Source organism: Ctenopharyngodon idella, chromosome 6, assembly GCF_019924925.1.
Source record: "Ctenopharyngodon idella isolate HZGC_01 chromosome 6, HZGC01, whole genome shotgun sequence".
In the NCBI taxonomy this organism is placed as follows: Eukaryota; Metazoa; Chordata; class Actinopteri; order Cypriniformes; family Xenocyprididae; genus Ctenopharyngodon; species Ctenopharyngodon idella.
Genome location: NC_067225.1, coordinates 29,938,604 through 29,960,030, shown reverse-complemented (window position 1 = coordinate 29,960,030; position 21,427 = coordinate 29,938,604). Strand labels below are relative to the sequence as shown.

The following is a 21,427-nucleotide window of genomic DNA, read 5'->3' as shown; positions in this document are numbered from 1 at the left end:
ATGTTATACAACCCATAGAGCAGGTAATAAAAGATGGTGGAAAAGTCTGAGAGAATTTATTATGAATTTGACATTTTCATAAGGGAGGGTGTGAATTTACCATGGTAACTTGGCTATATTTTACACCAAAGTACCATAGTTTCAACAATTACTGTTACTACATTAAAAGTGTGTATTATCCACCATTGCGTGTATGTAATTTAAAAGAAACTAAATATTATCCTAATAATATTTTACACATTTTATATATATATTTTTTTTTTTAAAAACTGGGTCATTATACATGGAAATATATAGATGAAAGCCCCTGCCTTACATAACAGCATCTGCCAAATGAATAAATATGAATGTAAATTTTACTGTAGAAATAGGTGTTTTGGTGGAAACATCATGATAAAATAAATCTAAATTAAATTCTAGACCAAAACTCATTTTTAAAGTTCAAATTCACCCACAAACTCTCCAGAATGAACCACAGCTGTGTCAATAATCAGATTTCACCTAGGTAACATGATTAATACTACTTTTAAATGCTTAACAGAATATCTTCCTGTAATTTTCTGATCGCAATCTGTCAAGATTTGCTTGTGCTATCCAAGTAACCTCTTGTCCTCGTCACCTGTAGCGTAGATAACTAAACGTCGTAAACAAAACACAAGTTAATATAGATTTTATATCGCTTACATTTCGTTGACGTACAGTCGCATCAAGCAGGTGTTCCCATGGTTACCTCCTCAAACCTGTCCCGACGTGTTCCCACAAGCGAAATGTAGCGCGAAGTAAGTGGCGTCGTCGCGGCACTTCCGGCAGCGACCACTGGCTCCACATGGCGTGATGCACGTAAAAGCACTCGCGATTGTACAAATGTAAAGAGCACAGACGTGTTTTCTTTTCTTTTTTCTTTTTCATTGGAATAATACAAAAACAACAGGAATAAAGTGCAATATTTTTTATCAACTTAACATAGGCCTAACATAATCATGTACAGTAAATTATAAATTGTAAATCATAAAGTTTCACACACTTGCCCACACATTTAGTTTACCATTGTACATTTTTGTAGGCTAAATGTAAAATTCCTAATGATGAATTATGAATGAACTGACATTTATTGTACGGTTTAGTAGTGTAAATAAACTAGTTCAACAGGTTATCAGTCACATTTTGAGGCTTTAGGTTTCATCAGTGGGGTCATGGGTCTTCTTTAGTGCTAAAAGGGTTAATAGCTAGCATCGCTCCACACCTGGCGGCATGCCTCTCAGGCGTTTGACGCACGTCAGGAGCAGAGGGCAGGTGCGATTGCTCCCGTTGTGGCCTGACCTGTCGCCCAACTGTGAATTATTCCACACCAGCCGCGGCAGAACAGTTTAGAGGTGATGAATCGCCTCGGTACTTGGCAGGCGGTGTGAATTTCATTTCCCCCCCAACCAGCGGGTGTCTCGTTTTTTCCCCATGACGTGCAGAAACTCTGTTCCTATTGAGCCTGAGCGCGTCCTTTTTGCCACGTGTCTCCCACTGACAGTTCTATTACAAAGAAAAATGAACAGGGGACATTAACCGTGCTGTCCTGCCACGGTGCCTTCAGAAAACTACCTGTGAATAGAGCAACTGAAGCAGCCGAAGTCCCTTTGGGTTATTAGATTAAAGCAATCAGCCACTCGAGGCAGTGTGTTACAATGATTTTACCATGGGTAAGAGGTGTTCTTAGGCACAACCCATGGTAAAATCACTGTGCACATGGTCGTGAGTGAATTATTGCAATATGATAAAAGACACCAATGTTCAATAAATGGATTTATTATTCATAATAATCAGAATAAACCATTCTTACACTAAGTAATATAGTTTAACAGTTAGTGCACTGGCAAGGGAGTTAGCCAATTCTAGGGCTGTCCCATTCCAGGACACTGAAATATTCATTCCCTAAAACTTCACACAGTGCAGTACTACTCTGTTTCTTCCATATGGCAGGAAAAGTAAGAGTAATATGCTAGTAGGCTCTTTCTAATTCAGCCTATGATCATTTGCCGGTGTGGTAAGAAATCAAGTCCCCCCAGGAATCGGGTCTCCTTTAGGACCCAGAGTGATCCCATTGGTTCAACAGACTTTTAATGGATAGTATTTTTAGCGCCTGATTATAATTCCTACAAAATCACATTATGATTTATATTGTTTAAAATCTGTTATAATGACTATTAATGTTTTCTAAATTACATGGTTCATACTAGTATATTGAAGCTATAGGTTGTGAAATCAAGCTTGTCTCATTCTTACTGTGTTTTACTTAGCTTATGTAGCATAGCATACATCTACCTGATTAGCCTGCTAGCTTAGCTTATATTATATTAGGTATGTTTTTTGCTTCCGAGATAGTTCCCAATTACATGTTTCAAATTAATGATGTTTATGTATACTTAGCATGACAATTAGTTTATTAAAATGTATAATAATAATATTATATACTATACCACATTGCTATTATTGTGTAAAATTAATATTAAATAACTTCTACAGAACGCAGTATGTTGCAACAATCCTTATCCTTATAAAAAAATAAAAACAAAAAATACATTTTTAGGCATGGTTGTGCTTCCAGTTTGTTTTATTACGCAATAGGCATTCATTTTATATTTCAAGCATGTTGTTTGTGCGCTTAATGTAATAAACATCATACAATAGTGAAATAGGTTAAAATAAGTCAAGACATCACGATAACAACTTTTGATCAGGCATTACTGCCTGGGTCCTAAAGGAGACCCAATTCCTTGGGGGGACTCAATTTGACGCCGGGAATGTCATGTTTTCCAGGTAATCATGTAACTGGAGCTCATTCCAGTGCTCAAACCCTTCACGAAGCCCTTCATCTGCACCGCACTCTCCTGGGTTCACACAAATGCAGTTTATGGTCTGTGGTTTACAGAACTATAATGTCAAGGCATTATATAGGTCTATATCATTCAGATTTAAGATTCTGTAAAAATGTTTACAGGGACAATAATAGATTTTTTTAGACTACCTGCCCTTACAAAAATACTGCAGAGGCATGGTCTATACTATATAAATGTGCTATATTTGCTATGTGTGTGTGTGTGTGTCTGTGTGTAATACATACAGTAAAAAGTAATATTGTGAAATAATATTACAATTTTAAATAGCAGTTTTCTATTTTTTCTATTTAATTTTATGTGATGCAAAGCTGAATTTTCAGCATCATTACTGCAGTCTTCAGTGTCACATGATCCTTCAGAAATCATTCTAATATGCTGATTTGCTGCTCAAGAAACATTTCTTACTATTATCAATGTTGCAAAGAGTTGCTGCTTAATGTTTTTGTGACAACCATGATTCTTTGATTAATATAAAGTTCAAAAGAACAGCATTTATTGTAAATTGTGATCAGTTATTGTGTCCTAGCTAAATAAAAGTATTAAAAAAAACTTTTGAACTATAGCATACATCAGAATTTTACTCACCTCGTCACTATTGGCATTGTCTGTAACACCGGCTCACCAAATCCCTGGTTATCCCTGTAATATTAGAGATCAGAGTTGGAGATGTCCAGGTGGACTGTTGTTGTTGACACATGTCTCGTATGGGAAAGAGGCCATTCCTTCGGCATTATGATTACCTGCATCGCCCTGGGCCAAAGTTTGATAATAAAATGTATTTGTGCAGCTACCTGCACTTTTCTGTTGATCATTATCTGCACTCCATTCCCCCTCCACACAAAACGATTAGAATTGACTACTTCATGTCACAAAACCCCATTTCAAAATAAATTCTTAGGCACAAGTTTTACCTACACTGTCAAAAAGGATGCATTTATTGTAAATGCACAATATCTGTGTCACTTCGGGGTCCTCAGATCAGTGGAGGCCTCTCGGCAGGTGAACTAGTTGGTTTGTATGGTTATTCATGCCTGCAAAACAAGATTACATTTAAATGAATTTTTCTGTCATGTTTTCAAGCAAATTAATAACTTTAATAAATAATAATCAAATTAATGTCAAATGAATAAATATTAAGGCCAATTCTAGGAGACTCTACAAAGTAGAGCTGCACGATTAATTGTAAAAAGATTGCAATCTCGATTCAAACACCCACGCAATCTAATTTTATTAATGACAACGATTTGCCCGCGTCTTTTAAACATCATACCGAGACATTCAAATCTGTGTTCGTGCTGCCGCGCTGATCCAAAGAGAGCCGTTTTGAATCACACAGTAGTTATTTTTGTTACAAATATTTAAATTATCACATAAGAACTGAGAAAAAAGTTTACAGTTAGGACATAAACACTGTTGAGTACGATAGCGATCAAAATAGAGCAAACCGCCAATTGAAACTAACTTGGCGCTTCAAATAACGGTTGTATAAATTACATCGTTAAAAAATGTATTTGTTATTCAATCATTCGTTCAAAAGATTTGTTCAAAAACCAAGTAATGAAACAAGTATTTATTAATGAGTCATTGAATTCATTCAAACCCATTTTTTTTTTAAATAATTCATTCAAATTAAATATTGTTTCCAGCTATTAATACTTTGTCAGAACTATTTTTGCTATTTTGTTTAGTTGTCTTTTCGGAATCATGGGAGAATCGTGATCTCTATTTGAAACCAAAAAATCGTGATTCTCATTTGATCCAGAATCGTGCAGCTCTACTACCAAGGAAAGTGGATTGAATAAATATTCATTTTAATTTGTTATGAGATACTAAGGTGTATTCTAAATGCTTACAATGATTGTGGCATCATTAACTTGTTCTTCCGGATATTATTCATTCTGTCAATAAAAATCTCATGTTCAAAGTCAGCCGGGATATCTCTGAGTGTAAATAGTTGTCGCCTTGATTTATGAGCACACATCGTATGCCAAGTTTTTATTTGCTTATCTTCACAAACTATTAGACGCTAAGACTTCTCTCAGCAAGGCAGAAAATTGAGATTCCGGGAGAGAAAGACATGCACTGAGTTTCAGGCAGGATGGAATAAGTTATCCTCAGTCAAACAGAAAGAGACTCCTGTTGAATTAAAAGCAAGAGAACGGAGAAAACATCATAGGCAGGGGTTTGAAAGGTGAGCACAGGCTTTGATAGCTGTCTGACTTCTGCTTCTGTTGTATCGCTTTTCATCCTTTCAAAGAATCCTTTTCAAAGTTGCAGCAAACATTCTAAAGTTTGGGTCAACTTGAGTTGGTTGATAATGTTAATGGCAGCTGTCAGTAACTTAATGATAAGACTACAGGAAACACTGATTAAAAAAAAACAACTTGCATTTAACCCAGTAAATAATCCATTTTATGTATAAGAAGTCATGATGAAATCCATTCACAACCCATTTGATTTCCACAATGTGATGCATTTTAAGTGAAAGGAAAAAAAATGTAGATTTCACTCACTGGAATCTGGATGGATCATGAAACGTGGGCGTTTTACACCTGAATAGAGCCTGACTTGATTGTGATTTTGCAGTTGACATCCACTTTTGCAGAGGCTTTTTGACCTGGATGTGGAGGATAAATTACTATTGCACATTTAGAAATGCTGCATTGCAGTAGCCTTAAACAATGATTAAACAGTAATAGCAAAGCAACTGAACATTTTTCAATTTACAGGACCTTTTGAGACACGTATAAGAAATGTGAATTACTTGAAACTACATTAAAAAAAACCCAAATTGAATAATATTGCTGAAACTGTAAAAGATTTGTAAGTTCCCAGAATGCATTGCAGCATATTGTTTGTTATCAGTGTTGGGGGTAACGCATTACTGGTAACTTGAGTTACGTAATCAGATTATTTTTCCAAGTAACTAGTAAAGTAACGCATGTTACTTTTTCCCATTTATTGACTGACAGCTCTCCTGTCCCCATGTTTATAGAAATAAATTGCAGAGGTGTTGTGTGCGCTGTGTGAACATGATGGTTATTGTAGTTCTAGACTAAATGTGAACATGCATTTACTCATCTCACTTGCACGAAAACATTCAGTATTAAAAACAGTGAAATGCAGTATCAGAATTTTATGCAAACCTGTAATAATTAACTATATTAAAACACAAACTTTGTATTTTGTATTAAAGTATTAACCTTGTATAGCACAGCTGAAAGGTTTGTTTGAGCTGCGCCCTCTACTGTACAGGCGTAATATGCATTTACTTCAGCCTGAGGCTTATTCATTTCACTTTTGGTGTAAAAGGGCCTTAACATTTGCCAAAAATAAAACTTGTTTGTTGTTATTAAAAAACAAGCAAGCAAGCCTAGGTGAGAAAAAGTAATGCAAAAGTAATGTAACACGTTACTTTTCACAAAGAGTAACTAAGTAATGCAATTAGTTGCTTTTTTTAGGGAGTAACGCAATATTGTAATGCATTACTTGTTGCGCTGTGATGTTAAGAGCTCATGTTGTTATACATTTGTCACGATTGTCACCATTCTTAAGTTTGTGTGTCCAGTATTAAGTTTTTTAAAACAAATAAAACAATATCCCAAGTATATTTTGTTTATGATGTGTCTGTGCATATATACATGTAAATAAAGGTAAAGCAGTTCTCTTTACAAATAAAAATACCATACAAAACTATATATATATATATATATATATATAAATAGATGCATTTATGTCATTAGTTTAAAATTTGAACAAAATGTCTGTAGTTGCCTTGAGTTTACTGGCTGAATGAGGCATTTAGTCAATGGAGTTTAAATGGACAAAATTAGTAGAGTTATTTAGAGCAGTTTTTAATAAAATAGTTGAGAGAAAACCTATGAATGCAATGAATGCATCAGGTTGCATTGAATTTTTAAGTTTTCTCAATTCCCTTTTGACAGTGTATTTGGCTATTGGTTAACAATAACCCCGTATCTAAACATATTATATTTAAATAAACAAAATATATTAGTTAAAACATGAATAAATTCTCATTATTTATCCTGTTTATTGTATTTCTACAATGTGTTTCAGGGTCCATTTGAGCACAAACAGAAAAAATATTAGACCAATATTAAAAGATGCATGCTTTATGATCAACAGAGGAATAAAGCTTCAATAATATCTATCTGCTGAGTTTTGATTAGTTCAGGGGAGCATATAAAAGTATTTGAAAATGAAATACAGATTAATTGGGGTCTCTGGGAATCTCAACAGAACACGAAGCTCAGCATGCTATATTAAAAATGTATTTCAGTCACACTTTCTTATTTCTTTCTCTTTCTAAGGTCACTCTTCTCTTCCTGAACTTTCTCTTTTCTAATCCTTTTCTATCCACATCTCGCTGACTCACTGCTCAGCTTCTCTCAAGCTGTTACCTGGCCTGGTGCTTTGGCCACTCTTCAGTGTCGGTCAACACGGTTGCTCGATAATCTTTATCCACTCACCGGCCCGTTCCAGGCCTGCCCTGAGCGAGAAAGAGGGGCAGACCGTGTGTCTCGGGGGAAAGGATTTAATGCGCTATCCTCCCCGACTTCATTACATTCCCAGACCAACATCACCTCTCTTGGTTCGGACCTTGAACTTTGCCGCTTCCCCCGCTGAGACCCACAATCCTGTGCGCAGCAAGCTCATAGTCGCATCTTTAAATTACCTGATTCTCTGGTTTATGACACACTCAGTAATCCTCTGACACACGCTCTAGTCATCTTCCCATCAACTCAATTTAGCCTTCACTGGCTGATGTGCCACATTATACAGACACGGGTTCTCCATAATGTGACATTGTATCCATAAATGTTTCTTGACCTGTGTAATGGGACTCTTTCTGGGTCAGCATGGCCTTGATATGTTCAGTAATACTGTATGGGACATAAAAGCTGTATTGCATATGGGAAAAAAATGTTTTATACGCTTAAGGGTAGTTCGGGCATGGTCTTTGGTAATAAGAGACTCGTTTACCATCTTATGCCCTTGTTGGTTTATGAACAGGAGCTAGTATTGAGTGTTCATCTACTGCCATCTTGTGGTCGGTTTGAAATCCTGCACCACATTTTTTTTGACAATGTTTTTAAGTTCATCTGTCATTAGTCGATACAGACTTGCATGGCTTTAGAAGACAAAAAGAATTGTTCTGAATAATGTTCACGCTGGCAATATTATAACAAGAATTAATTTGTGATTTTATTTATTTATTTATTTAAATACAGATTTATGTTATTGTATTTATATAGGTTATATTTTGGCAGTTCAACTAAATAGTTCTGTATTGTAAAAAAAATAAAAAAAAATAAATAAATATTAGGCATCAGCTGAAGTATCACGATAACCTAGATTTATATGATACATAGATTTAACTGAAAACTATTAAACTAGATTTTCCTCAGAATACTTTATTGATGAAAATAAATTGTTACCAATTGAATTAAATCAGTGTAAACAAAATCTATCTCAGCATTGCAGAAGTGGCACAGAAGTTGCATCTGAAGTGACATTTAGCCTAGATGTATTTATACTGACGGTTTATGCTGCTCAGAGGTGGTAATAATGCTTTGCAATTGTATAAATAATGTTATGAGAATATTTTAAATAAATATTTTGCAGCTGCAAGTTTTCAAATTAACGTTTTAAATAGTGTAACTGCAGCACATACAACATTACGTACGGTACTACCGTATTGACCATACTACCGTTTAAAAAAAAAACAGTGGCATCGCCAGTATTTTGAAGCTTTAGTATCGCGATGTTACCGTAGTAGCGTATACCGTACAACCCAAATGTGTAATTTAGACGCTTTACTACAAAACAAAAGTCCTGCCAGTTGAAAATGCTTACCAAATGTTACATGGTTACCAAATGGTTTGTTGAGCAACTGTATTAAATTATTGTCAAATGCATTACAATGAAGGAGAAAATATACAAATGTAGGATACATTTTGTGCTAATTTCATTATGAAAGTTATTATTTTAGATGAGTAAATATATGTCTAGAATAGATGGAACACTTTTTAGGTGTAGTGAAAGTCAATTCGTAAAGTCTTAACATTTGCATTTTGTTTGGACATCGGTAGCATACAAATAGGCTAGTTTTGTGAATGTACTAGCCTACCAATTACTAATACCCTTAATAGGAAAGAAGAAACTGTGAATGTAGCGGAATACAGATAAGTCTCTCAGACCAGTGAATAACATTAGCCTATAGGTTACAGACACAGTCATGGAATATGCAATAGTGTGTGATTAAAAATCTGCAAATTTCACTTCAGGACAGAGTTGTAACTTAGATACATTTAATCAACTTTCATAAATTCCTTTATTGCTCCTACTAACTAAGCTTCCATTTTCTCCTTTATGAATCTTTGAGCAGGAAGGAGGTTGTGAACTACATTTCCCAGAGTGCGTCGCGCTGACAGTTTCTTCCTCGCGACAAAAATGGCGGCTCCTTTAACACTCCTGATCATAGTGGCTGTGACAATAAGAGCCGTTTTATTCCGATCCAGTTTGGCAGAATTAATTTCAGAAAGGGTCGAGGTAGTGTCGCCTTTGAATGCGTGGAAACGAGGTTTGTTCGTGTATATTTTCTGTATGGGAAAGATGTATATTGATGATTTGTTCTTGCATGGTAGCCTCAACGCTGAGCTGTCAAATGAAGACTTGCTTTAAAGATATTGACAACACATCATGTTTTCATGCTGTATTTATAAGTTAATTATTGTTAATAACGTTATAGTTTACTGTAATATCTCATCTCAAATATTCAGCATCAATGGAATATGCAATTTTGGACTCCACAGCTTGTTGTGGCACCCACCTTAATATTTATTTACAGTATTACTGCAAATTGCTCTTAAGTTTGATTTTTTTTCATGTGACCATCATCCATGTTATATTTAAACATTGTGGAAAATATTGATAAACTGTAGTCCACATTGAAGTGATGTGATTTTTGACCTTACAGACTTGACATTAGTAATTTCACAACCCCATGTGTGATTGAGTTATTATTTTAATTATAAATACATATAATTCAAATAAATATACATTTTAATTTGTATTTAATTTAATTGTTTTATTTCCTTCATCAACATTAGCATCAACATTTTTTTTTCCATTTAAGTAATTCTGTGGTGTAAAAAAAGACAATTTAAAACTATAAATATTCTAATTAATATAATACATGCTGTTCTTTTAAACTGTATGTGTAATAATTATACAAGAATTGTTGTGTAAAATGTATTAGAAGGAGTATATCATGTCACACTGTAGGACAGTGCTGTCATTGTTTATATGTCATGAAAAATATCTTTTTAAAGGTCATGCAATGGTAAATGGTCTTATTTGCTTTAGTTGTTAAATGCATAATGTGATTGATTTGTGGATTAAACAGTTGTGGAGGGTCTTGCCTTGTTGGATCTTGGGGTCTCGCCTTACTCAGGAGATATATTTCATGAAGTAAGTTCTATTTGATTTACACAATCAGTATGTGTATGTGCTTGATCAATTTTCTTTAAATTTTCAGTTCTACAGTCAGATATCAGCTTTTTTATGATTATTTCTTCCAGACACCCCTTGTCATATACCTCTTTCATTTTGTGGTGGACTATGCAGAGCTTGTTTTTATGGTAAGTCCTTATTTTGTTGTTTGTCTTTCCTGTTTTCTTACATCATTGGACCATGCAAAAAAGGCAAGTGGTGGCGACAATCCCAAATGTGATTTACTATGCAATTTTCCAGTTTTCTGTGAATTTCCAACAAAAAAGATTAGAGTGATTGAAGTGAGAGTGAGTGTGTGAGGATGAAAAGATAACATAACAACCTATAACAAGATGTTGAAGATGCAGAAAGTGTGTTTGAATGATAGATCGTAAGTTCTGTGTTTGTGTTCTTGTGCAAATTTCACTCGTGTAAATTTACTCATATAACATTGTCATCAGATAGCAGATGGAATCACAGCAGTGGCTCTTTATCTGTCAATCCAGACTTATAACAAGAATGTGGTAAGTTATGTCTTGTTTTTTGTTGATATTTGTGTGTTTCAGAAGTTAGAGCCTATTAATTTATTATGCTTTGTTATTGTTATTATTTTTTTTTTTGTATTTAAAGTTTTATTTTTTGATAGATTAAAATGTCTTGCATCATGGTGTATTTTGTAGTTTAGAAAACAGAAATATGCTTTGGAATCGGACCGGTATCCCGCCGACTGTTTGGAGCTCCTCCGCTCTCCCAAGGAGATGTTTTACATCCCCCTCAAAGTTGCCATGTTGTAAGTTCTGATCAAGCTTTAAATCAAGACTATGCAATCACTTTTTTCATTTAAAGTAAAGTAACAATAAGTTTTCAGCCAGAAAATGAAAGCATGCATTTTCATTTGTCTTGCAGTTATCTGTTGAACCCCTTCACCATCCTGTCTTGTGTGGCAAAGTCGACTTGTGGGCTGAACAATGCCATTATTGCGCTCTTCATTCTCTGTACATTAAAAGGTGAGTGTTCTCTTAGTGCACTTAAAGATGGGCCAAACTTTTTTAAAATCAAAACTTTCTGCTTTGCATCCAAAGCACTTTGCTGGTGAAGTACATACTTCTGAGTCTGTAGCGAAACAGTATGCTAGTATTGGGACTGTAGTCTTGACATTGCGTCTTGATATCATAGACCCACTATACAAACATTTTTTGCATTTGCATGTACACTATTATTCAAAAGTTAGAGGTCAATAAGATTTTTTTTTTAATGAAATTAATACTTTTATTTAGCAAGGATGTGTTAAATTGATCAGTAAAGACTTTAAATTGTTACAAAAGAATTCTATTTGAAATAAATGCTGTTCTTTTTAAAAATTTCTATCCATCAAGAATCCTGAAAACAACTGTTTTCAACATTAATAATAATAAGAAATGTTTCTTGAGCAGCAAATCAGCATAATAGAATGATTTCTGAAGGATCATGTGACACTGAAGACTGGAGTAATGATGCCGAAAATTCAGATTTGTATCAGAGGAATAAATTACATTTTAAAATATACTCAAATAGAAAACAGTTATTTTAAATTGTAATAATATTTGACAATATTGCTGTTTTTACTGTATTTTTAATCAAATCAATCCATCCTGGATGAGCATAAGAGATTTCTTTCAAAATCCTCTTAGCAGCCCCAAAATTTTAAATTGTACTGTATAATATGCAAAGAAGTTGTAATGGTTATAAAGCATCTCAGTGAGAGTGTCTTGTTTTTGGGTCACCAGTCTTATTCAGGAATGACTGAGATCAGCACACACCAATCAGAAACGCATTTATCTTCAACAGTCTTTGAATATTAAGAAATGAACAGCAGGTCATATGTAACTACTATTTATAGAGCATGACATTTTGTCTATTGCTGTACAGGTTTACTGTATATGGTGTTGTTGTCTTTACTTTTTTAGGTAGTGCCTTGTTGAGCGGGATATTTTTGGCCTTGGCCACATATCAATCCATCTATCCTCTGACCCTGTTTGCTCCTGCGTTACTGTTCCTCCTGCAGGTGAGAGTTTGCACTCAGACTACTGCAGACACCATTTACATGACCATGACTACATTTACTTGTGCACAAATAATGGTATTATTTTCAATTATCAGAGTAAGGACTTAACTGCATTAAGAGGTTTACATGACACAAGCAAACCTCTTCACTCCCGTTTACATGCAATTTTCATTATTCTGTTTATTCACTAAGAATTGTGGTTATTTTTACCGCCATTATTCACATACCCATATGCACAGCAGCACAAATGATAAACTCACATATAGTAGGTGTGTTAATGGCCACTTCTTTAATATACTTACATCAAATGCAAAACACATTTCTATGGACGTGTTGGATTTTTTCGGTGACACGAGTAAAACTGTCTTCATTTCAACCACCATTTGTTTACATGAAGTGAAGTTTAATTGTAATGTCTAAATCTTATTACAGCCACATTATGAGGGTGCATGTAAACAGTCACTGATGACCAAAATGAACTCTCTCTCTCTCTTTCAGAGGTTGTATATCCCAGTGAACCTGAGGAGAAGTAGTTTCTGGTTCTTCACTCTTCAGTATGCGTTCATATATGTGGGCAGTCTGGTGGTGATCACTGGACTCTCTTTCTTCCTCCTGGGCTCCTGGGACTTCTTCCCTTCTGTCTATGGATTCATGTCAGTCAGCAGTCATATATCACACTCTGTTATGATTCATCAAATACTTGTTTATTATTCAGATATCTATAGTATGTTTGTGTGTGTGTTTTCCACAGATTTTCTGTTCCAGACCTCACTCCAAACATTGGTCTCTTCTGGTACTTCTTCGCAGAGATGTTTGAGCACTTTCGTCTCTTCTTCATCTGCGTCTTCCAGATCAACGTCTTTTTTTACACCATCCCGCTTTCCATCAAACTCAAGTAGGTCCTGCATATGGCTGAACATGAGCAATACATAAAGCAATGCATTCATTTAACATGTATAGCACTCTTATGGGTAAAAACTTCATTCAAACAGGGAGCATCCAGTGTTCCTCATCTTCATGCAGATTGCCATCATCTCCATCTTTAAGTCGTACCCCACCGTGGGAGATGTCGCCCTCTACATGGCTTTTCTGCCAGCCTGGAGCCACCTCTACCGATGTGAGTCTCTTTTCATTTAAATATGTTAAAAGGTTTCCTAATTAAACAGGAAATTTGGGCATATGAGAGGCATTGTCCTTTTTTTAATAATAAAAGGTCAATAGTGTTACAAGTTCTCCCAGTCTAGGGTTGGGAGACTGTAACAGGATTAAATTAAACCAAAAAGGAGAAACGTAAACCAAAAAATATGGAGGATTCCCTTCAGTCCTCTGCCCCAGAAATGGGAGTCAGCCACTCAATGATGCAAATTAAAGTTATATATTTTAGTTAAGCAAAGAAAATGGAAGCAAACAATCTTCAGGAGAGGGGCTAGCCAAAACAACAAACAAAAGGGTTACTAACTATTGGAAGGAGAACTAAATGACCTATGCAGATAAAAGAAAAACAACATAGCCAGGGAGTGGAGGGAAGCCTAACCAAAAACAGGGATAAACATATTACAAAAGTGGCACCCCCTCCCTACAGCTTCCCATAACAAAAAGATTTAATATAAGAAAAATACAATACCTTTTAATACTGAAACAATGTTAGAAAGAAAAAAAAAATCACTACCTGATAACAAAAGGCCTGCAACGCTGTTTTGACACCAGAGCACACACAAACCACAAGGTGTGCAAACTAACTTAAATTCAAAAGTCAACAAACCAGTTTTACATTCAATTGCCAAAAACAGAAAAACAAAACAAAAAAACAAAACAAAAAAAACCCCACACAAGTCTGGCACAGGGGAGAAATGAACCTCTCCAAGCAGTGTTCACTCTGCTCTCTTATAGTGGTAGCTCTGCAGCACACTCCTTACGAGCAACTGGTGTGGCTAATTAACTGCAAGGCAAGCAGAGTGAGGGAGAGACGGAGCACATGGCAAAAATAACTCAACACAGAGTAAAATACACATTCAAACACATTTATACACATAATGCCAAGTTTACACTACAGGATTTTAAGCCCGATTTGCAAGTTAACGAGCTGGCCGACAGGTCAGGCTGTGATCGAGGGAAAATCAGCGAGTGATCAGCGCTCGCCAATCTTTATGTGTGAACTACTCAGTGACGCATCAAAGAGGCTCGCTGACACGTCGCCGACACCTCTCTGACGCCAGACAAATATCTAGCATGCTAAATATCTGGAGCTGTCGGCCGACTCGATATCCTGTGGTGTCACGTGTCGTGACACAACAGCCAATGATATATACACTGATGTCTATGGAAGCAGCAATAACAATCCATTCAAATATAATTGTATTATCAGATACACATTGTGTAAGTAACTATAAAGCTCGCTCACTCTATTATTCTCCCAGTTCACTGGCCATATGTATTTCGGGACAAATGGATGAATTCACGTTATATATTAAGATCAAGGTCATATTATAGGTTTTTAAATGACAAAACACTCACTTGCACATATTTGAGAATCGGAATATCAGATAGTTGATGACATAGTGAGCAAAGCGATACATTATTAAATTAATTAAATTTAATTCAAAATTTAATCTAATTTCCTCCCAACATCCATTTTCAAATAAAGTCGTTGGGTGACAGTTGTTGTCAGCTCGTGTGTTGGAATGTGTGAGTGTGAGTGTGTTGAAATCTGCTAGCTAGATTTTTAATGAAATCAGATGCATTTATTGAATTGTAGAAATGAGTGTTGTTTATTTCTCTCTTTCTCAGTTTTGAGAAACATCTTTCTAGTGTCATGTGTGCTGTTGGCGTGCTCAGCGCTCTTTCCTGTACTCTGGCATCTGTGGATATACGCTGGCAGCGCCAACTCGAATTTCTACTATGCCATCACGTTGCTCTTCAACTTTGGACAGGTAAAGGGTCCCATCTTGACAAGCCATTTCACTTAAAAACAGTTGGAAATACAATATTGATATGTTAAGCAACAAGTCTTGAAGGCAGGGGTACCGGTTCTCATTCGGAACCGGTAGTGTTTTTTGAAAAGAACCGGAACCGTGCAAGATTTCTAAGTTTCGGTTCCAAAAACGGTTCTGATGTGATGGGTGGGCGAAGTGCGGGGAGCGTATCCTTTAATAGAGACATCTCACATCATGAATATTATAGCAATGAATGAACTGAAAAGCCCTCGCGCTACTCATATATGTCAGATTTCAATGCAGAGAGAGAGAGAGATAGAGAGAGAGGTGCCCAAAGCTGCACGATTAATCTTTAAAAGATCGCGTTCTCCATTTTCATCACCCACATGATCTAATTCCTAAATGACAACGATTCGCCCATGTATATTAAACCTTTGACAAAAATAAAATCGCGACATTCAAATCTGCGTTCACGCTGCCATTGATCTAAAGAGAGTTGTCATGTGTAGATATAAACAGCTTCACAAACAATATTTTCAAACGTACAGTATCATTATTTCTGTGCGACTATTCCAATTATAACAGAAGTATACAAAAGTTTATTATTCAGATAGAAACGCTGATGTTTATGTATAATAAATTACCTTCTGAAAGTAACTGGACTTCAAATAACGACTGTATCGATTGCATTGTTACGCCACTAGGTGACAACAAATTTATTGTTAAAAATGTGTCTATCACTGAATCATTTTTTCAGAAACAAGTCTTTATGAATCCAACTTACAAAAATATTCTGTTTCACCTGTCTGGATCTAACATGTGTGTTCAAGCAGCTTATCTAATTTGAGGTAACACTTTACAATAAGGTTCATTTATGAACTAACCATGAGCAATACATTTGTTAATGTATTTGTTAATCTTTGTTAATGTTAGTTAATAAAAAATACAGCCGTTCATAGTTTGTTCATGTTACTTCACAGTATATTAACTAATGTTAACAAATACAACTCTTGAATTTAATAATGTATTAGTAAATGTTGAAATTAACATTAACAAAGATTAATAAATGCTGTAGAAATGCAGTTCATTATTATTTCATGTTAATGTAGTTTACTTATGTTAACTAATGGACCTTACTGTAAAGTGTTAGTGAATTTGTTGAGATTAACAGTCTGTTAAATTCATTTTACAACAATAATAAACACAAAAAGGACTGTTTGAGTCGAGTATTGTGCATTTTTCCCTTACTACTATTTTTTATTAGTTGTTTAATTATTTTAATGGAAAAGGAATCGTTAGGCAGAACCGGAAAATTTCTCACGATTCCCAACCCTAGGCAGGGGTGCCCAATCCTGCTCCTGGAGATCTACCTACCTGCAGAGTTCAGGTCTAACCCTGATCAAACACACCTGTCTGTAATTATCAAGAGATCTTAATTACCTGCTTCAGTTGTGTTTGATCGGGGTTTCTATAATCAATAAACTATATTAGAAGCCTGTCATGCCAGGTATTTTCCTGTACTTAAAGAGGTATTACACACAACCTGGTGTCAGGTTGCAAAAAAGATGGCAGAAAGAAGGGCCTATTGAAATGCATGGCAAAAAAAAAAGTAAAATAAAAGGTTAACTGAAAATATAGTTGAAGTTATCCACTCCTAGTTTTTGATGTTTGAACATTTTGGATACGACAGTGTTTACAGCTACTTGGCTAACAAATTGTGAGTGGAAAAATCGATGTAGGAACAAGGTTTCATTATTCATTAACTTGTATTACTTTCAGCTAAACAGTCCCGTATTAGGTTAACCAGGACTGCTGGCAGCACGCCTTACACATGAGGCATGTGCACCACGTTTGCTTCATATTTTTTGTAGAGAAAGTAGACTTAATGTCTGGGGATTTAAAGCATGTGGTTTTCTTTATAAATGACCTTTTCAACATATTTGTCACAGTTTGAACCCATATTGAAACTAAAAGTTACTTTAGTGAGTACTATGAAGTTTACAGAATACATGAACTAATGTCATGTGTGTTTATGCCACCACAGATCCTCCTGGTATCGGATTATTTCTATGCCTACCTGCGTCGAGAACATCACCTGACGCACGGCCTCTACCTGAAGAAGGAAGATGGCACTGAAGCCACTCTAGTGTTAAAGTGACCTTCTTTCACGGGACTAAGAGATCTCACCGACTGCCTCACACTCCCATATCTTTGCTTGTTTTTTATTTAACTTTCCATTCACACTACATTTCCCCCTTCCCAGGCCTTTTACTTTTTCACCTCAACTTGCCTCTCCTTTCTTTTTTTCAAAACCTGTCAGTTTCTCTTGCGCATTTGAGTGTTTTACCTCATGTTTGGATGTTGACACCCCCTCTTGGACCAAAGCTGTTTTGTAAGACACTTTTTGATAATGGAGCCAACTGAAGGTATCTGAGTGATACAGGAACTTTACTATTACTTTATTTGGCTCCCATGAATGTTGTAAAAAGAGGTGGGTAGAAAGGTTATTTTCACTTTGTTTTGCTTGTCATCTTTCTTTGGTTTCTTTATTAAACTCCATTCAAACAGTGAGGTTGCTTAGTTGGAAGTGCAGTTTGTAGTCATGGTCAGTAGAGGGTATAACATGAATGTGCAATGATAGTACAAACTCTGACTGCAGAGGGCCCAAACTGACAGACTCCTCAGAGCCTTTGTGGACGTTTTAGCGGACAGTCCAACATGAAGAGGTGGTTATGTTCAAATGTTCTTTGAATGCTTTTCTTGGTTTGACTCATAAACAAATAAGAGTTGCTTAAATATTCAGATTTGGTGCTTTTTGTATGACAGTTTTGTTTGTTTTATGTTATTACAGAATGAGGGTTTAAACTGCACTGCAATTTTATTTATTTTTTTAATTGGTGATGGTTTGAATTGTGTTTATTGTTCTGATTCTGGAATTAACTGGCTGGATTTACTTTGATCTGTGCTTTTGATCTAACTCCAGGACACGTGAATTGATCTACTGCACAACTGTATGACTCAGCCCTCTTGTGGTTAGACCATCCTAGTAGACATTATATCATGGAATTTTCCATTGCCTGTATTGTTTCCAGACTTCTCTAATAATCCGCACTTTGGCCAGGTAGGAAGACGTAAACATCCGGATGGCTTTGATTATGATGTCACCTGATTCAAAGTCTAGTGTGTGGAAGTCATCTCTAATGTCATAAAGATGTAGATATTGAAGGTTTACACACATATGCTTGCCATTTTATTTACACATGCAGTGACATCCTTATCGTATCTTATGTTGACCTTATTTGACATGCTTACTGTATAACGCAAATGTATTTTCCTTAAACAAGTAAATTGTCATCAGTATTTTACATCATACTGTAAATTAAACTGTTACTAACAGGAATATAGTTAAAAAATACTTTAATAACTCTTAATCATTTTTGTCTTGATTTTGAATAAAAAATAAGCTAAATTAAGACTTGTTATTTTCAATGAAGTTTACTTTTCTTACCACATTGGCAATACTTTTTTTTTCTATTTTAAGCCTCACTTTTTTTGTTTAATTTATGCTTAACTATGAAAGTAAATGAATTTGTTTTGTGGATATTTAGATGCTTTTACTGGAAATCAAGACAAACACTGATTAAATGATTTTTTTTTTTTTTTTTGGTAGTATAATACAGCATTTTGACTGAAACTTCTGACCTTAAATGACCATTTTGAGCAAAAATAAAGTAAATGTGTTACCCAGGTAGATAGTAAACTTTCTTTAAGTTGGACTAGCCGGTACTAACACCTTGTTTTTTTCTGTCCTCATGGAGGTTTTTTGTGTTCTTCTGGATGATTTTCCTCCCGTTTTACTTTGGATGAACAAGTGTTACACAGACTTGCGTTCATAAATATGCTCTCTGTACCGAGCTAGAAACATTTGAATGGACTGGGAACTGTGAATATAAGTTGGCACGATTAAGGGCTTTTCTCCTGCTCGCATTAGAGATGGAACTGCAGGGAACATTTTAAATACTTAAATGTTTTTTCAAGATTCTTTTTTTCTCATTTTGAATGCCTAAAAGTGGTTCAGAAATGTGCACAATGAAGTATTACGCATGAAATGACCTCCATTTCACATTACTCTGGTTCCCCTTTTGGTCTGAAAGAAGAGTTTGGGCCATTTAGGATGTCAAGACACTTATTTTAAATGATTTGTAAATTATGTTGTGATTAAAATGCCAATAAAGATTATTTCTCAGTTATGTTGTTTTGTTAAACTACATGTTGGTTCTCGATTTATGAGATTTTGTAATCTTATGATCTGTTTTCTTTAAGGTAAAAGTGCAATTTTTATTCAGTCTGTCATGGGTTTTCATCGAGAAACAAGAAGTATAATCTATCATGTCAGCAGGTATTGTTAGTCGCAGTTCAAGCGCATTGCTGATATCATAACTTGATGAATGAACTAATGAATAGACTTCTTAGTAAAGTTTGAAGTTTTCCACGTATTCTATATGATACATACATTGCAAAAGCATTCCTTTAAATGCTGTCAAAGGGTTGTCACATATGTCAATGAGAGCTTTGTAGGACTAGCTGACAAATGACAGTGAAACAAGGTTAAGTGCAGTAAAAAAAATATATAAAAAAATTGAGCAACAATGCCCCACCTGCCACGTTTCCGCCCACCAATGATCCAGCAGCTTTTCTGAGGAGCACTGGCCAGGTATGGATACAGCAAGAATTTTGTTAGCCCTTAAACAAGGCCCACGATCACTGGAGAACTATGTTTGCAAATTTTTAGCCATCGCAAACTTTGCTGATCTAACGGACTGTCTCTTGATAGACTTTTTTTGTGACGGCATTAACCAACCTCTACAGACCAAGCTTAGACGAGAGGGTCTGCATTCATCATTGAGTTGTTTTTTGAATTTTGCCTTATTGACAGTTGGCTCTCTATTCACTGTGGGTGTCGCGGAGGAATGCGACACCTCGTCTACTCATATAATGGCTGCCGTGCTAGAAAACACTCTCAAAATGGCGGCCACAACAATACCAAGTCAAAGCGCATTGCACAGTTGATCTTTGTGAGCCAAGTCAAGTCACAGTTGATCTTCCTGAGCCAAGTCAAGTCACAGCTGATTTTCCTGAGCCAAGTCAAGTCACAGTTGATCTTCCTGAGCCAAGTCAAGTCACAGCTGATTTTCCTGAGCCAAGTCAAGTCACAGTTGATTTTCCTGAGCCAAGTCAAGTCACAGTTGATCTTCCTAAGCCAAGTCAAGTCACAGTTGATCTTCCTGAGCCAAGTCAAGTCACAGTTGATCTTCCTGAGCCAAGTCAAGTCACAGTTGATCTTTGTGAGCCAAGTCAAGTCACAGTTGATCTTCCTGAGCCAAGTCAAGTCACAGCTGACCTTCCAGAGCCTCGTCACGTCACAGCTGACCTCCCAGAGCCTCGCCACGTCTCAGCAGACCTCCCAGAGCCTCGCCACGTCTCCGCTGTTCGCCCAGAGCCATGTCACGTCTCCGAGCCACGCCTGAGCCCTCAGCCGAGATGGCTGCCACGCCTGAGCCCTCAGCCGAGATGGCTGCCACGCCCGAGCCCTCAGCCGAGATGCGTGCCACGCCCGAGCCCTCAGCCGAGATGGCTGCCACGCCTGAGCCTTCAGCCGAGATGGCTGCCATGCCTGAACCCTCAGCCGAGATGGCTGCCACGCCTGAGCCCTCAGAGACTACAGCACTGACCATTATGGCCACAGCCATTTGGTGTGTGTGGGCTGCGCACACATCAGCTCCAGCCCATGAATCAGCTCCAGAGCCCGCTTCAGCCCATGAGTCCACTCCTAAGCTTGGTCCAGTCCTAGAATCCAGCCTCGTGGTCGTCCCTAAGTTTCCTGCCTGTCTTGACACAACCACGGAGATCGTCCCAGAGTTTCCTGTCAGCCTTAACATGACCAAAAAGGACGTTCCAGTCAGCGCCCTGGAGGGCTTTTCTAAGCCCCTGTCTCAGCAGATCTTCCAGAGCCTCGTCTTGTCTCATCAGATCTTCCAGAGTTTCGT

General features: G+C 36.4%; 1 protein-coding gene and 2 long non-coding RNA genes across 3 annotated transcripts in view; 1 reads left to right on the top strand and 2 right to left on the bottom strand.

Moving 5' to 3' along the window:
* The window catches only part of LOC127514523 (uncharacterized), a 200,751-nt gene that overhangs the window by 53,001 nt on the left and 126,323 nt on the right, over positions 1-21,427 (bottom strand). The gene's annotated exons all lie outside the window — the stretch shown is intronic.
* Positions 971-7,605, bottom strand: LOC127514521 (uncharacterized). Its single transcript, XR_007930661.1, has 5 exons — positions 7,310-7,605; positions 5,402-5,505; positions 3,804-3,919; positions 3,474-3,527; positions 971-1,524 (listed from the first exon to the last, which is right to left on the bottom strand). It is a non-coding gene; the product is annotated as an uncharacterized LOC127514521 (long non-coding RNA).
* On the top strand, positions 9,324-19,648 carry pigu (phosphatidylinositol glycan anchor biosynthesis, class U). Its single transcript, XM_051897433.1, has 12 exons — positions 9,324-9,492; positions 10,318-10,382; positions 10,493-10,552; positions 10,865-10,927; positions 11,084-11,193; positions 11,310-11,410; positions 12,350-12,447; positions 12,946-13,100; positions 13,199-13,342; positions 13,440-13,564; positions 15,235-15,377; positions 17,425-19,648. Exons 1-12 carry the CDS (start codon positions 9,363-9,365, stop codon positions 17,536-17,538), a joined length of 1,308 nt encoding a protein of 435 aa, XP_051753393.1. The 5' UTR covers positions 9,324-9,362; the 3' UTR covers positions 17,539-19,648.

Excerpts from the sequence above, each read along its gene's own strand:
- pigu (XM_051897433.1), top strand. The coding sequence starts at position 9,363 with ATGGCGGCTCCTTTAACACTCCTGATCATAGTGGCTGTGACAATAAGA. Across the intron at positions 11,194-11,309 it reads CCCCTCAAAGTTGCCATGTT|TTATCTGTTGAACCCCTTCA; the intron begins GTAAGTTCTGAT and ends TTTGTCTTGCAG. Across the intron at positions 15,378-17,424 it reads TGCTCTTCAACTTTGGACAG|ATCCTCCTGGTATCGGATTA; the intron begins GTAAAGGGTCCC and ends ATGCCACCACAG.